Raw genomic sequence first — 17,591 nt, 5'->3', positions numbered from 1 at the left:
AACGACAACTGAATGGGACTCCTGAACCAAGCACTTAAATTTAGGTTTATTCTAATTTAGAAAATTAGTGCAATATGAGGTCATCAATTCAGATAATCGACTGACCCTAGGCCTATATGTTCATGTTGTGGTGAGTTTTTGTAGAGCATGATAAAGGACTTTTTAAGCTTTATTGTTGTTGATGTTTTTCCGCTAGGGATTGGATTTGGTGCTATCCAACGATACAAACTTTTTAATCAAGAATCCATGGCAAATATGAATTTCCCCCAGAACAATTCATCTGTCTGGGATTGGATTTGGTGCTATCCAACTATACAAACTTTTTAATCAAGAATCCATGGCAAAATTTTATTTCCCCCAGAACAATTCATATGTTTTTCTACTTAATCATTTCCCTCTGCAGCCATGTCTAGAAAATCAGTTTCAACCCTGCATGGTACAGTTTGGGCATTTTTATTTTATTTATTCTTCATGTGCAAGACTTTATGCTAAAACCTGATCTTTGAAAATAAAAAATATGAAAGATACTGATAATAACTTTAAAACTTGGCAGATTTTGCCCACTTGTTTCTTCTTGATATTCATTGTAAATATCCACATATTTTAATTCATTGTCAAAAAATGCTTGACTATCTATTGGAAGCCCATGTTAAAATTGGTCCACATTAGTTGTAAATTTAAGTTTTGAAGAAATGTTGGATCAGTTGATTGCTGTTAACTTAAGTAAAACTCCATATTTAAATACAATTGCTGTCAAGAGTTCATTACAATGTAGAATCCCTATTATACAGAGTTTTTTTTTTGTACAGTTAATTTGATGGTCTCACAGACAAGGCCATAATTCTTATCCTGATGAGAAGTTGTTCAGTATGTTTACATGAGTGTCTTTGGCCCATGGAAGTAACTCCTCCCAGGAACAGTGGTGGGAATTAGATGAAAGTAGTGACTATCTGTTAGTATCTCACAGGATATGAGAAGAAATTTCCACAGGCACATTAACATTTTCCAGTAGATGCGAGTGACTTTGTGAGCAGAATGATGTTCTCCCTTCTTAGGAGACCCACACTGACCTGGTCCACGTTGATGAAAGACGTTCAGCAAAATCACAGGTCAACCATCTACAGCAAGCCGCCCAAAGAAAACATCGGGCCAGTGGTAGGACTGAATATCTTTGTTAGTAGTTTGGTAGAAGTTGAATAGACAGACATCCCATGTTGTTTGTAACAAAATGTACTGCAACATCAGGGACGCTAGTAATGTTTTTGTGTGCTAACTTGGTGCTGAATTACAATTAATCAATTGATAAGGACCCAGTTGCCACACAAAGAGTGCAATAGTCGTGGGAAGTCAGTATCTATCTACTTCACTGTATTTCCCCTAATGCGAGGAATTCAAGCGAACTGTGTTCCCCAGTCTGTAGAGTGGGAGAGATGTTTTATTCATTTGTTATTCCTAAGTCAGTGTGAAGCTCTGGCCTCTGTAAAGGGATACTATGATGGAACTGCAACATAGCGGCCAGTGTTTATGCCACTATAAATCTGTTGATCTGTCCTCAGGGACGTACACAGGGGCTTTTACAAAGCCTGGCTCAGGTTAGGAATACCAGAGTGCAGAGGGACAAAGGGAATAGCATGGTAGGACGATATAAATGGGGGCTGCTGTTATATGTCCCGGTGAGTCACTGAGATCAAGTCCTTCTGTTGTGGACACAGGTGTTCTCTCCCTTTATTCAACCTCTCGCTGATGACAGGAGAGGTTTAGGAGCTATAAGACAGTGCCTTGAAATGTGTCATAAAAAACTTTCCTCATGCAATTATGTTTATGTTCTCTCTTTCTTACAGCAATCTTTCTTTGCCATATGTGTGTTTGCTGTGACTCTCTTGGGCCCGGCTGGATGGATCTTGCATCACATCCCAGACTACCGACAGAGATCACCTCCACAAACCTGACTCCCATGCACACATGTTACTGTGTGTGGATTTTTCCAATGTGTATGTCATGAAGGGAAGTAAAACTTGATGATGAAACTGTTTACCCTCTATAAAGACTTTGATATAATATCTGCTGTGGTATGTTTTATTTCTAAGACATGGGATGTATAAAAAAACAGGCCAATTTATTGACTGGTCTGATTACTGTATGTTTGGAAAATGCTTAATATTTGCTTCATAGCGTAAACAGTAGTAAGCAAATGGGTCATTCCAGGGTGCAGTGACAGGATGTTGCTCCCAATCAGCTGGAGATGAGATGGAAATACTCCAACAGTTCAAACGATAATGGGGATTGTCTGTCAGTCTGTCAGTGGTTCAGACCCTGGAGTCTGTCTATCTTTCAGTTGCATTTTGCTCCTACAAAAGGATGCAGAAATTCATTTAAAAAAAATGCTGCATGTATCACAGGCTTGAAGAATGGTATATAAGTATAAGTAGGCCTACATTTGTAAATGAATCACTCTTACTCAAGGCCTCCATGTGTTACTGGGGATTAATATTAGCCTAATTATAATATACAGACCATTCACTGCCTGTTATCAAAATTAGGAAATACAATCAAAAACAAAGGGAAAATCTGAATTTCCTAAAACACACAAAAACACAAAATATGTTTAAATAAGTTAAAATATAAGTTTGCTCCATGCAGGACACGTCACGCTTATGATAATTACAATGTAACAACCATCTGTTGAATGTTTTGTTTTTATATACAGCTCAGATACACAAATGCGCAGGAATATCGGCAAACACACCTATTTATTTCCCTCCTATAATGTTCAAAGAGGACTAATGGGGTTGTTGGAAATCTTGAATGACAATTTGTCAAAGGTGGATCAGTCCATTTGGAAAGGTATGCTGTGGCAGATGTATATCAACGTTGCTCTCTGCCCCGAAAGAATACAATTCTCAAAATTGAAATCAAACTCACAAAATTGGGTTTTAGTTTTAATTCCGCTAAAAGCGACCGTACCACCGCTAAAAAGCCACAGTGTACAAATCCATCGCGCAGAGTGGTACAATCAAGCCGAGCCTGGGCTGCAAGGAGGGTATATTCACTTTTTCACGACAGAAGGAAACACAACGCCGGAGAGGGAAAAAAAAACACCAAAACAATTGACATTCTGGGTTTAACGGTTCCCAAAGTGTCTGCGAAATGTCTACGAAGGCAGAGCAGTGTAAGTACGGCTGTGTGTCTGTTTTTCCTGTCTTGTCATGGAGGTTTTGGAAACTGGAAATGTGATTTTTGTTTTAATCAAGAAAGCGAATGAGGGGAGCTGTCCTTGGTGATAAAACCGCGGTTGCTATGGCAGGTTGCAACACGTCCTCTCACTGCAGAGGATGGCTGGAGGGCTCAGCGCACACAGGAAGCCACTGTGTATATGTGTGTATTTCTCGGCAAGGGAAAACAATGTAATTACTACATCGTCATGTTATCTTTTTGTGTTGTTTTTGATTGACTTGGCTGGATGAGGCGCGTGCAGAAAGCGAGGTGTGCTGCTGGTCTCAAGGTCGACCTGACAGATTCTTTACTGAACAATATGGTGGCATTGGAGTGATCAATAACGTGGTTTGATCACACCGTCCTGAAGGCTCTTGTTCATTTCCTCCTAAATCCTCCGATTGCTTTTGAACAGGTGGAAAGCACCCCCTATCTTCAGAATTTCTTCAATATTAGTACTGAATGATCTCTGCACACTTTTAATCACATATTGCTCGTTTTTTAGTGTATAACTGACATAACTTATGGGGTCAAACTTGGTGTTTGGGGCTTCCATTTCAACTGGCAGTATTCCTGATTGTTTAGTGGTCAGTATGGATCAGAAAAACAACAGAGAACAACAAATTGTCAGCTGTTATCTTCATAATTTTTCTATGTATTGCTGTGTTTAGGCATCAACATGCAGTGAGAAGCATGTGTGCTACAGTTTGTTTTGCAGCACATACTTTACATTGCTTAAAGCCTGCAGCTGTTATTTTTATTTTTGGGGTTTGTCATTTACAGGTCAGGGAGGAAGCTAAAACACCACTGCCCAAAGTCACAGAAAATGGGTCAGCGATCACCCGCTCCAACTTAATTTAACTCTTAATTTAACCCAACAATAACACGTTTATACCTAAAACCCTGACCTGAGGGAGAAGTTCAACATAGAAGTTGCTGACATGTCTCTCAGTATCATCTGCAAAGGGATGAGTAAGCCCTCTCTCGTGTCTCATGCTGACTGCATTTTCCCAGCTTGTCTTGGGACTTGAACTGGCAACCTTTTGTACATGAGCTTGTTTCTGTAAGCAATAGGTTACTGCTTCCTCTAGGGGTTCCTGTGACCTCGCTACTGCAAAAAAAGGTCCCCCGGTGAAGGCCAGACAGCCATGGGAACAGAGACTCTTTGTTTGACTTGATAATTGGAGCATCCGCATTACATGCCGTCTTACATGAACCAAGAAATACAGCTCCATGCATGTTCTACCATTTGCCTTATCTGTGCACTCAGATTCATATGCTAGTCTCACTAGTGTTGATTTGCTTGTTACTCTGCTCTTTATTTTGTCTAGTTGCCTCTAAGATACGATACTTGCAAGAGTATCACAACCGTGTGCAACACAATATTTACCCTGTGCCCTCCGGAACAGACATTGCAAACACACTGAAATACTTTTCCCAAACCCTGCTCAGGTAAGTACCCTGCTTTGTAGCTAACAGGTGAAGTAACAGACTGTAGAATGTGAATGATATTTAGCTTCCTCACATCAGACGAGATAACTTACAGCAGGTTGTTCTGACACACTTCTTGAAAGAGATGACAGTGACACCATTAATATGAATTTAGTATGTCAAGAGGAAGTTAGGGAAGTGGCCAACTGTGTCTACTGCTTGCCCTGCTTTGAAAGATAGAAGAAGATGGAGCAGATTTCCTATGGCGTTATGGTGTTGTTTTAAAGTAGCAGCAGAGATAGATGGCTCAGTGATGTTTATTGATTCAGTGGTTGCCTGTTAAATGAATGCTTCCCTGGGGCGGCCTGTTGTGTCCTTCCCAGAGGGGCCTGGTGCAGGGCAGCTCCTTCGGCTCTGCAGTTGCAGGGTCAGCCTGCTCCCCTGGGTGCTGTGAAAGCCTGAGGAAGGAACAGCATGTTATTTCCTCCTCCAACACAGGTCAAGTAGGCAGCCATTTTGGACACATCAGATTTCACGATGTGTCATATCTCTGTTTTCCCAGCTGGAGCTTCTTCCACATCAGAATAGGCTGCAGTGATAGGATCCTTTGATATGTCATATGGTTGGTTTAGTCTTCCTGCCTGCTGGCTTCACAGAAAATATTCGTGCTGTCCGAACTTATTAGCTAATTTACAAAAAGGATGGGATTACTGGAGGCTGAATTTGTATGCCCCACTTTTATTATTATTATCAGCTTAGGGTGCAATCTATTTGAGATTGGCAGCCAGCCTCAATTCTACACTTTATGCCTCAGCCCCATAAGGATTATTCCTCTGCTGAGTGATGCTCACAAAGTATTCTGGTTGCTTTGTGCTTTGCTGAGGGGTTGTCCAGCACCAGCAGCCACTGTGCTTTTTTAAACATGGCCTATCTTATGTCTTTGGCACAGATGGAGCATGACAGGGGCTGCAACTGTGGGAATCTGTGTAAACTCAAGTGATGATTTGGTCTCGGAGGGGCATTTGAGTGCAAAAGGAATGATGCCACTGTTAACAGCTTCTTATTATTTTCCCTGAAGCAGAGCTTCTTAGCCTCAGATATGCAGAACAAATAATTCTCCCCACCATTAGAGGGGTCTAGTTTCCTCAGCAGGGACTCCAGGATTATCCAGACACCTGTGCCTTCTGAAGCCCGGGGTGAAGAAAGTAAGAGTAGTGAGCCTTAAAAAGTGGAGCAGGCGTGTGTCATGTTCCTGGAAAGAAAAACTGAAATGGCCAAAGGAGGTGTTTGTTGATTCACACACCAAGTTTAGTTTTAGCACAGGTCAGATGAAGAACAGAAAATAAAGAAAGGTTACATTTTTCTGTTTACTGCCAATTACTTTATATATGCTTCCTTAAAGAAGAGGCAAAGCTGTGTCATATTTCTCAAAGGTCAGATTGAGCTCTTTGCATCAATGAGCCATTCTGACTTCATGCCAAACTCTATCACTCTGAGAATATATAGTATTGTTTAGACATAGTTCTCTGGAATTCTGTAACTGTAGGAAGTCTGATTGTGCTTTAAATTCCTGCTACACACACACAGTCAATTATTTTGTATTGCCAGTGCAGGGTTTGACAGTCAATGTATGTCATGTGTCTGTATCAGTGCATTTCTACATGTGTTTTATGTGTCGTACATGTTTGTAATTCTTTGTCGTTTGTATGTATGTGTGTGTGTATGCACATATGCGTGAGTCTTTGTGTGTTCAGTGTATGCGTGTGAGCGTGTCTGTTGATCTCTGTGTTCATTGTTCAAAATAATGATGTGTTCTATATTTGAAATGGGCAGTGAAAAAGTCATACTCTGAGATACAGTCTGTTGTTGTGAATTAGACCTGTTTGACTTTACGCTGTATATAATAACGCAGCTTTATGAATGAATCTACACTGATTAAAATCTTACAGAGTATAACTTTGAGGGGATAAGTCAGAAAATGTTATATTCTGCTGTTGACAGTATAAACTGTTAAACTCAACATTATGCATCTAATGTTATGTTAAAAAATCTTGAAATCCCCTTTCTCACTTGCCGAGAATGCTGTAACTCTACTTTTTGAGTGACCTTTCAAAATAAAAACATAAAAAAACAATACATCAGAATTTATAATCTGGGCTCTCTTGATAAATCCCAATCATTTGCCTGATAGAACAGCTTAGCTCTTTAATAATGTGCAGTAAAAAGAGCAATGCTCTCTGGCCCCCCCTTCCTCCTCCTCCACCCTAGATGCTCCACACTCAACCCAACTAGTTTTTTCCCTTTTTGTTTTTCCCCTCTTAAAATTGAATATAACCACCACCTTCCCCAGGGGACAACAAACACAATTGTCCATCCTACATTAGCTCACAAACATAATGCTACCAGTCATCTTCCCCTGATACAACCTATTCCTTTGTCATTATAGTTTCTCCTTTACCGTAGATTAGTTACATTTATTTTAGAAACCTGAATCCATATGCCTGTTGGATCTCATTATTTCTCCTGATGATACTGGTACAGTATCATAACGTATGCATACGGACATTATTTCTCTGGCGCAATAAACATGTGCTGTGACCTAGGAGCACTTGATCTAACCTCACACACATGTTTATTACTGGCTGAAGCATGTTTCAAAAGTGTCACCTCTGTATTTTCCCGAACCAATTTGGTGTCACTCCCATCCTTGACAGCCCCACTAAAGACAAGGAAATTTCTTTTTTTTCTTTTTTTATTCCACGGCTCATTGGCCTTTTTGCATGGTAGCCTCTGACCTTGCTGATTGGAAGATGGCAGCCATCGAGGGACAGTCATTTGCACTGTGCCTTTTTTGAGAAGTATGGGGTTGCCACTGAAAACATGCCATTTTTTATATTTTTGCTCCTTGTCACCAGATACGCATGAGATGCAGTGATCATTGCAGTTTGTGCTCATGTTTTTTTTGTTTTCCAAGTGCAAAGATAGACAAAACGAAATAAATTGAATTAAAGTCACTCTGAACAAACAAAGCAGGGAAAAATTGCCCATGCCTTCAGTGATACAGTCAAATAGTGAGACACTGCATCCTATGTGGGGTTTATCTGGGTTTGTTTTTTTCTATTTACGCTGTCTCTGTAGTGCCATTTCAATGTAATGTGCTGTTTTTTTGTGTCTTTGTTGTCTCTTTTTTTCCCTTGTTCCCCTCCCCTACCCTCCCCTCCCCTCCCGCCCCGGAGCAGCATTCTGTCCCGCACAGGCAGGAAGGAGAACCAGGAAGCTTCCAATTTGGCCGTGCCCATGACCATGTGTCTTTTTCCTGTGCCATTCCCACTCACCCCATCTCTAAGACCACAAGTCAGTTCCATCAACCCTACAGTTACTCGCTCCCTCCTTTACAGCGTTCTGCGCGATGCCCCGTCAGACCGCGGGGGGCAGGGGCAGCAGAGTCGGGACGCTCAGCTCTCAGAGTACCCCTCTCTGGACTATCAGGGCCTCTATGTGACCCTCGTGACCCTGCTTGACCTGGTGCCCCTGCTGCAGCACGGTCAGCATGGTGAGTCAAGGCCCAGTGCACCACTGTTTGTCATCATCATCCCGAGCCTGGCCTGCATGAAGCCACTGCTGCTTTTTTGGCCTCTTTTGTAACTGGAGGAGAGAAGTCCTGCTGAGGATCTTGAGGGATGCATGGGGTGATTGGGAGCACGCTGGATCCTGTCAACTTAATCGCTCATAAGCCATTGGATACACCAGACATAGGCCTTCTCTTCTGTGTATCATACTTGACTGCATGTTTGTTATGTAAAGTGGGAGAAATGTTTTACTTATGTTGTCATGTGCAATTATATAAGTTAAATGGAAAACACACATAGGCATATATAATGTTTTCTTTTTTCAATACATTCAGAATACATCTGAGAATTATTTATTTCCACACTGTTTTTCACGGGCCCAAGGCTGCATCACAGTCAGTGCTCGTGTTTTTCATGAATATTTTACCACTGTTAAAAAAAAGCTCAAAAAGCATGAAAACCCTTCTCCTTGACTAGAATGCTCTACTTTTCCTGAGGGCAAATTGTGCTAAAGTGGCTTTAAAAAAAGCTCACTGCCCTCAGCTAAAGTTCATATTCCAAATGTTTTACTTTCTGTCACTGTTGTTCTAATATATAAAAATATTTAATGACTGAAATTCCATGTAACTTTGACATCTTTGGCTGCATACAGTATGTGAATACTGTATGTACCGTTAATTGAATGAGTGTCTGTGTATCTCTCTTTGTCTTTGTTTGCCTTTTTCCCTTTCTCATCAGATCTGGGACAGTCCATATTTTACACAACAACTTGCCTCCTGCCCTTTCTCAGTGATGATATTCTCAGCACTTTGCCCTATACTATGATCTCCACTTTAGCCACATTTCCCCCTTTTCTCCACAAAGACATCATTGAGTACCTGAGCACCTCTTTCCTCCCCATGGCTATATGTGAGTATGACCTATCATAAGATCATTTAGACAACTAATTCACTTCCTGTCATAATGAAACTGTACCTATGTGGTGGGATAGTTGGTGACCGAATGAAATGTATTCATGTTATTTTCATCAAAAGATATACTACTATCTTAAACACAACAGGGAAGTGAAGTTCATTCTTTCTCTTCCTTGCCCGTCTGTAGTGGGCTCCACTCGGAGGGAGGGGGGAGTCCCGGCCTATGTCAATCTGTCTGCCTCCTCCATGCTCATGATTGCAATGCAGTACACCACAAATCCAGGTAACCCATCATATCGGCTGCTTTTGAAGCTTGCATGTAAAAGTAACCTAGACTGTAATGTTATGCAGTAATGGCGCTCTAGTTAAACAGGTCTCTTCTTCTTTCAAGTGTATCACTGTCAATTGTTGGAGTGTCTAATGAAGCACAAACAGGAAGTGTGGAAGGTACGTCCCCTCTAAACACATAATGCAGATATATGGTCATGTGTGTACTGTAAAGCACAATGGAAGGTTTGCCTCTGTTCCACTAACTTCAATGCAAACTATCATTTAGCATTTCTTTAATCTGTCTATCTCAAAAAAAGAAAAGCCTATTCCTGGGGTTTACTTTCCATATAAGACAAATCAGCATCCACTACAGCAGTTGCTATTAGAAATTACAAATTAATAAACACGCGTGGTAGTATTAGCCATCTGTAACATCTGTAAGTCTCTGGCCGAAGTGTCCATATTTATATCTATGGCCTGGTTCTGTTCAAACTAAGTTAAATAAAGCTCTCAGTCTAAGCTCACTAATTAACATGTTATATATTGTTTCTTTAATTCATAAAAAAACTGAGATGTAAAAAAAACAGTGCATGACAACCCCTGAAACTACAACTTGCTTTTACATTTCAGGCTAATTTAGCTAACTGTTAGCTAAGCTAATGGTCTGCTGGTGCTAGCTTCATATATAGCGACCATAGAACATTGTCCATTTTTGACTATTCCTTTTAAAATGAAAAAATATATAATTTCCTTAATATATAAAAAAATGAAACAATGGGCATCAGGCAACATTTAGTCTTTAAAATGGATATAAAGCATGTTGGAATTAAAACCTTCAACTAGTTGCTTTCTATTCATTAGTATGCAAATATATATATTTGAATATCATGCACTTTGTAATTACTCTTGATGTTTGTACTGTGTGCAGGACCTTCTTTATGTCATATCCTATGGCCCATCCCAAGTAAAGCCTCCAGCTGTGCAGATGCTGTTTCATTACTGGCCCAACCTGAAGCCACCAGGAGCCATCAGTGAATACAGGGGGCTTCAGTACACAGGTCAGATTCTCTTAATGTCACATCTGCTGCTTGATCTGCCCTTGAACTAACTAAAGGTCTAACCTATCCCCCATTTTTCTTCTTTACTCCTCCCCCACTGCCAATCTTCTGTCTCTCTTCCATTTCCTGGATCAGCCTGGAACCCCATCCACTGTCAACATATCGAGTGCCACAATGCTATCAATAAACCTGCTGTCAAGGTGACTTCAGTCTTACAAACACATGTTAAATAAGCCTTAGATATTAATTCTTACATCACAGGTACACTTATGGTTGTTGGATCCCACATCCCTTTACGTCTACCATGCCTTTTTACCGTAAGAGGATAGATTAGCACTTAGCACACTCTGTATTCAAAAGCTGCTTCCCTTGAGAACAACCTCGGGAATGTATGGGGCATGTGCCAAATTGCCTCGCCGGGTTCAACTGTGTGTGTCGGCGTGTTTGTTTTTGTGAGCCCCTCTGTAAATAAATCAGTGAGAGTGGGGTAATTATATCAGCTTCTATGCTACTTTACGCCAGTCTCTGCTGTTGCTGTTCTGCTTTATCAGCTTCGCATGCCCTTACTTAACTGTGCTCAAAACTGACAAATAGAGTAGGAACAGAGGCATGGACAGGGGCGGATTTCAATTACCAGGAGCAGGGAGGGGGTACTGAGGGAGGGGGGCTTAATTGGAAGCGGTGACCCCGTGCAGCCCTTGAGGATGGGTGGCATCTAGTGAGCACACTAAATTACAGTGCACCATCTGAACATTGAGGCCACGAGCATTGAGGTTTAGCACAGGGCCAGGCAAAGGTTGCAAGGGAACAGAGCGCAGCATATGCACGCAGCCATCCACGCAAAGGCGTGGGGAGACAGGTATAGGTGCCAAATGATTTCTTGGGCTAGATAATGTTATACTACCCTTGGAGAGTACTATGTAAGAGAGACAAATGGAAAATGTTAGCTGTAGTAAATGTAGTGTATGATAGTCTATTCCAAGGGACTGTACGAAAAACATTTTGGGGGGAGGAGGATTCAGAAAAAGGGAGGGTTGTTTTTTTCTTTTTGCTGAAAGGAGGGTAGTCAAAATAATTTTTTCGGAGAATGCCTTTAATGGTTGAACCTTTCAGAGAGCACGTCACTATTGTTATATTTATCACTATTCTAGAGCAACTTTCACCTTGACTTTATTCTGCAGTGTACACAGTGACACAAAATAAAGAATGGCTGAGTATTTGCTAAACAGGATGTATCCTTTTGTTATGTTTAATTCTATTCCATTGGTAGTTATGTACAAATTATAAGTTCATTAACAAGGTTTATATTGAAATGCACCATCTTAAACACTTCATCCACTTTTGGTTATTAATGTCAAAATAATATGTACAAATGTCATATTACTTTTTGAAAATTGAAGCATAATGTTCAGTCCCCCTCCACACCAGATCATTTTTGTACAGTCCCTAAATTAGCAGAAATGATTTATTTCTCTCTTGTTTGTATGAAAATTAAACCTCAAAGTATGTTCACATTTTAAATACCCCATCCATATTCTAACTCTACCTTTCTTACTTTGCAGATGTGTATAGATCCTACTCTTTCTGTTGCCCTGGGAGACAAGCCCCCTCCTCTTTATATATGCGAGGAGTGCAGCCAGAGGATAGCGGGGTATGAGTCTGTTTTACCTCTTTTCCCCATCCCCTAGATTCTCCCCCTCCTTCAATGAGCTGCCATTCAAAACATACATCACCTACTGCCTGCCTCATTATTCCTCACTTTAACCCAGGGAAAATACATCACCATGGTTACTTAATTCCCTCACGCTGATAATGAGATCATCATCACGAAACCACGCAACTACTTGTTTCTCTTTTCTCCAGCGTATAGTACATGTTATAATTGCATGGCTCTGCAGTTTGTATTTTCTTTGATATTGAGGGAAGATATTTTGTTTGCCAGCTCTGTTACTAAGTTGAGACTGCTGTGTATACACTAGGTGGAATTGTATGCTGAGCAGTTTGCCTATAAATCAATTTATTATCATATTATTTATTAATTTCTTTGACCTTTTCAGAGACCACGCTGAATGGCTTGTTGATGTACTCCTTCCCCAAGGTGAGCGTTCACAAACAAAAAGGTGTTTGAGTGTCTCTCAGTTTGTCTTGCTCCCCACAGACACATAGACATATAAACGGGACATATTTAGAATATATTCAGTATAATGTACTATATACAGAAAGATTTTTAGCATTTTAATATGACAAAGGACAAAGGTTATTATATGTGCACATGTTCCTTTACTTTGAATATGTTTAAGCCATAGTTAAATCTGATACTTAAAGTTTAGTCATCTGAGGATATACTTAAACAGAGGTGTTTATAATAATATAACCTTTTCTAGTACTTTTTTAAAATGTCATTAATTTGTACTTTTTAGGTATGTGCAATGTATAAAAGCTGCTATAAATTGCATATAAAGTTTTAGGAAAAGTTGTCATTTTCCAATGACACATGACAAAAAAAGCTACTTCTTTTTTTTAACAAAATGTTTTGTTAATTTGTCTTTGCAGCAGAAATATCTGCCATTTGTCAAAAGAAGGTAAGATTTGTATTTTGTATATTTGTATTTGCAAATGCCTACTCTCTCAATGTCTCTCCATATTAAGGACAAATTAACCTTTGCAGTGATTTGTTGTTACTGATTAACCTCTCTACATAATGAAGTCTTGCCTTAAACTGCACTTTAAGTGATTTTAACACAGAAAACAAACACATAGAACCTTGTGGAGGAAGACGTTTCATAAAATCCATTGTTACCTATTATATGTAGCAAGATGATTTATTTATGAACTGGAAATGTTTTCTTCATTGAGAAGTCCATTCACTGGAACAGCTCAGTAAAGGCCACATCATTTCAAATGAAGCTGCTGGGGGGTGATGTTTGTTCGCTGTTGCTGAACACACTGCTGAGGGTGCTCCCTGCTGGTTTCCAGGGAGACACCGGGAAAACTGAGTGTGAGATGATCTCAGGTATTCCCGTCAGGCCGAGCATCCGTCCGATGTCAGGGGAAACAGCTGGCCTCCACTCTGGTTTGTCCAGCAGTTTATGATCCACAGCCTCCCTTTCTGATCAGGCTTTGTCACACTCATTTCAGAAAGCCCTTTAAACTCCCACCTGGATTTACACCAGCTTGTTCATCTTCATCTGAAAATAGCTTCTTATAAATATACCATGATAAGCAACAACAACATCGGTAACATCAGGGTAGTGTTTTTGGTTGTTGAAAGCTGGATGGGTGAATGAGAGAACTCACCATCAGAGGACAGATATGTTAATTTGATAGGGAGCACTGCATCCCTCTAATGGCACAAGATTAGAGGCTGATCAGATTAGGATGGTTCTCTAGTGCCATGCCTTTTATTTTTAGAAACCTGAGACACCGTAGGGACACATAAAGAGTTTTTCTATCATTGCAGATGCGGACAGATCAACATCTCTGAACAAATGCGTATTGGAAAGGACCATATTCATATTCAGAGCAGTTAGTTGCTTTTGAGGCCTGTAAATATATTTATTTTTAGAGGCTTGTCATAATACATTATTGGCTGATTTGATGTGATTGTGGGATATTTTTATTTTGTTGCCTACTGCCAAGAATAAAAAATCGACTAATCTCCTCCTCCTTTCCCATTTCTTGGCTTTGTAGAATTGTAGCTCTCATGTTAGGAGGGCTGTAGTCACCTGCTTCTCGGCTGGCTGCTGTGGGCGCCATGGCAACCGGCCTGTCCGCTACTGCAAGCGTTGCCATGTCAACCACCACAGTAGTGAGGTGGGGGCTGCAGCGGAGACCCATCTTTACCAGACCTCGCCCCCTCCCATCAACACCAGGGAGTGTGGAGCGGAGGAGCTAGTGTGCACTGTGGAAGCTGTTATAAGGTACATTCACAGTGTTTACACTGACATACCACAGCCACAGTTACAGGGCATATGCCTCTAATGCTGTTTTTACATGAATATATGTTTAACAATACTGCATGAAATTAGATGATTAATGTATATGTATATATTGATGTATCAATATGACTCTCTCTAATGTCTTCCTCTCTGAATCCTCTGTTATCCTCCCCATGTCCATCCAGCCTTCTCAAGGAGGCAGAAATTCATGCAGAACAGCGTGAGTTTGAGATGAACAGGCGCCGTCAGATGGGCCTGTCCGCCTCCCACCACTCTCTGGACAATATTGAGTTTGACAACAAGGAGGACGACCAGCACGACCAGCGGCTCCTCAGTCAGTTTGGCATCTGGTTCCTGGTGTGTAATCACAGTGTCTGTCAATAACAGGGAGTTGAGAGATAAGGATGTGTACAGTGCATGGCCTCTTATCGCTACCCTGCTAAATACTTGGTTACCTGACTGATTAGTTTGCTTCTCTGACCTTCACTCACATCTGCAGGTGAGCCTGTGCACACCCAATGAGAACACGCCAACAGAGAGTCTGGCTCGGCTGGTCAGCATGGTCTTCCAGTGGTTTCACTCCACCGCCTACATGATGGACGATGAGGTTGGAAGCCTGGTGGAGAAGCTAAAGCCGCAGTTTGTCACTAAGTGGCTAAAGACAGTGTGTGAAGTGCGATTTGATGTCATGGTCATGTGTCTGCTGCCCAAGCCTGTTGAGTTTGCCAGGGTAAGGCCAAGATCCAGGTTAACTAAACACACAGTATATGGTTAAGGAATCATAGCCGATGTAGGTGCTGATACTGGCTGTGGATGTAGGTGGGAAAAGGTTATATTCAGAAAAAACAACCAACAGGAACATTATTACTGCAAATATTCATATTTGAACATGTTGCAGTGTGCAGCAGCTATACATATCATTAAATCAGCATGTCACTGAGGGCTGAGGTTTATTAAAATATGGAGGGCAGGTCACCATCTGAACTCTCTTGGCTGTGTTTGATCTAAGTCAGTACATGCACACTTTTCCCCAGGTGGGAGGATATTGGGACAAGTCATGTAGCACAGTGACCCAGCTGAAGGAGGGCCTGAACCGGATCCTGTGTCTGATACCTTACAATGTCATCAGTCAACCACTGTGGGAGTGCTTTATGCCTGAGTGGCTGGAGTCCATTCGCACCGAGGTGCCCGACCACCAGCTCAAAGAGTTCCGGGAAGTGCTCAGGTAATCCACCACCTCAAGTGTTTTCATATTGTAGTTGCTATTCCTGTAATAAAGACATTTCTATTTGCATATAAGCAGATTTGAAAGTTCTTGTAAGTTAGTTGTAACTGTGCTTATTCTGATATACCTTACATACAGAATTAACAGACAAATCAGTGCCTTGGTTTCTGTTTTGTCATTTGCTGGTGTATTTTTCTTATTCCTTACATCATGACATGATGTCAAGATATTTCCAGTGCAGCTACAATACAGTCTGATAACAGATATGTATTTTTAGTAGTGCAAACATTAAAGATAAATGATTGGTGTGAATTCCACAGAATCGTCAAAGAAGGCTCTTTTCCAAAAATACTCTTTTCAGTCTCAATGGTCTATAATGCATGATGCTAGCTTTTGGAAAAAGCACGGAAAAATTTCAGATTAAAGAGGTGGATGCATTTTGGACTAAGGGGCTTATCAATAGTAGGTGTACCATCAGTGAAAAGCTAAGCAAATTGAGAAGTTTGATATTTTGGAAAATGTTCTTGCAGAAAGTAGATTGATACCACTCTGATGCTTAGCTTAGCAAAAAGACTGGTAGCAGGAGAACAGGTTAGCAATTACCATATTGTAGCTTGTCTGGTTAAACTGTGTACAAACTGAAATGTAAAAACAAGAGGAAGGGGAAATTAAACAGAGGCAGTGTGAGGACAACACAATTGTAACATGGAAGAACATTAAAAATAACAGGAGTGAACTGAATATCACTGTGATTGTGTAACTGTATCTGAGGAATGTAATATTGTGTTTTGCCTTTTGCTTACAGTAAGATGTTTGATATTGAGCTGTGCCCCCTGCCCTTCTCCATGGAAGAAATGTTTGGCTTTATCAGCTGCAGATTCTCTGGCTACCCAGCGTCTGTGCAAGAGCAGGCTCTGCTGTGGCTGCATGTAAGCACGCACACACACACACACACACACACACACACACACACACACACACACACACACACACACACACGCATGCATGCACACAAACACACGCTGTATCATGTCCAGTTGACATCCTGCGGTTCTGTCCACAGTGCGTGTGAATTGAACAGGTTGTCATAGAGTGTGAGAGTTTGGGCAGGGGCCCTGCTGAATATGGATCTGGGTCACTGAATGAGACTGAGAGAGATAGGAGGGATTTTGTCTTTCATCCCATATGCACTCACAGCTTGCTGTCTTGTATACATGGATCAATTTCAAGTTTTCTGTCACCACTATGATCAAAAGATTGCATTCATTTACCCTCATTTATTAGGTCACATTCAAATCAAACAGTGAAGTGGTGCCCAATTTGACTCTACAGGTATTCAGCCATGCATGTAGTGTTTATGTTATAGCATAGAAAAAATACATTTAAAAAAGCTAGCCATCTGCATAGTAAGGAGAAAAATATTTTTAGGATTAGTGTGAATGGACCCTTCAAACATTTGTGTGTTTTGTTTGGACCCAGGTGTTGTCAGAGCTGGACATTGTGGTGCCTCTTCAGCTGCTGATCGGGATGTTCTCTGATGGAGTGAACTCTTTGAAGGAGCTGGCCAATCAGAGGAAGGCACGCGCCTCAGATCTTACTGGCAACACTGGGGCTCGCAGGGTAAGGGAGAAAGCAATGCCAAAACTACTCCCACAAAAGAAAGATATGAGGGTTCAAAGCTCGTTTTGATTTATTTGTATCCCAGTAACAAGCCAGGACTTATAGTATATTCCAAAAAAAACACCTCACTCTACTGACTTGATGTTATTATTAGTTTTTTTCTAGTTATTTTGCATTCTGTCAAATGCCTTCTTAGGATTATGACACATTTCTACTCCTTTCTTGCTTCTATTGTATACCATTCATTGAGATGTACTGTATGTTGCCATGGTAACCTCCAATGTCTAAATATAGCTCTCTTAAAGGGCTTATTTGAACTTGACTGTGATGTAGATTTATCATTGAAATTTATG

The 17,591-nt window shown here is 40.8% G+C and overlaps 1 protein-coding gene and 1 long non-coding RNA gene across 7 annotated transcripts in view; both read left to right on the top strand.

Moving 5' to 3' along the window:
• The first annotated feature begins 956 nt into the window (after window positions 1–956).
• On the top strand, window positions 957–2,058 carry LOC114547437 (uncharacterized). Its single transcript, XR_003691159.1, has 2 exons — window positions 957–1,155; window positions 1,842–2,058. It is a non-coding gene; the product is annotated as an uncharacterized LOC114547437 (long non-coding RNA).
• Window positions 2,059–2,995: 937 nt separating this feature from the next.
• unc79 (unc-79 homolog, NALCN channel complex subunit) overlaps window positions 2,996–17,591 on the top strand; it is a 31,777-nt gene continuing 17,181 nt past the window's right edge. For 5 of the 6 annotated variants that reach the window (XM_028566599.1, XM_028566598.1, XM_028566597.1 and 2 more), the window contains exons 1-17: window positions 2,996–3,169; window positions 4,545–4,665; window positions 7,884–8,197; window positions 8,952–9,122; window positions 9,315–9,410; window positions 9,519–9,574; window positions 10,326–10,455; window positions 10,591–10,655; window positions 12,018–12,106; window positions 12,513–12,553; window positions 13,009–13,037; window positions 14,146–14,375; window positions 14,579–14,750; window positions 14,893–15,123; window positions 15,428–15,618; window positions 16,424–16,547; window positions 17,098–17,238. In XM_028566599.1, coding sequence (XP_028422400.1) covers window positions 3,148–3,169; window positions 4,545–4,665; window positions 7,884–8,197; window positions 8,952–9,122; window positions 9,315–9,410; window positions 9,519–9,574; window positions 10,326–10,455; window positions 10,591–10,655; window positions 12,018–12,106; window positions 12,513–12,553; window positions 13,009–13,037; window positions 14,146–14,375; window positions 14,579–14,750; window positions 14,893–15,123; window positions 15,428–15,618; window positions 16,424–16,547; window positions 17,098–17,238 — 2,223 coding nt within the window. In that variant the 5' untranslated portion in view covers window positions 2,996–3,147. The remainder of the gene's footprint in view (window positions 3,170–4,544; window positions 4,666–7,883; window positions 8,198–8,951; window positions 9,123–9,314; window positions 9,411–9,518; window positions 9,575–10,325; window positions 10,456–10,590; window positions 10,656–12,017; window positions 12,107–12,512; window positions 12,554–13,008; window positions 13,038–14,145; window positions 14,376–14,578; window positions 14,751–14,892; window positions 15,124–15,427; window positions 15,619–16,423; window positions 16,548–17,097; window positions 17,239–17,591) is intronic. The other variant, XM_028566601.1, reaches the window with a different exon arrangement.

This window comes from Perca flavescens, chromosome 20 (genome assembly GCF_004354835.1).
Source record: "Perca flavescens isolate YP-PL-M2 chromosome 20, PFLA_1.0, whole genome shotgun sequence".
Lineage (NCBI taxonomy): Eukaryota > Metazoa > Chordata > Actinopteri > Perciformes > Percidae > Perca > Perca flavescens.
This window is presented reverse-complemented; position numbering and strand designations above follow the sequence as displayed.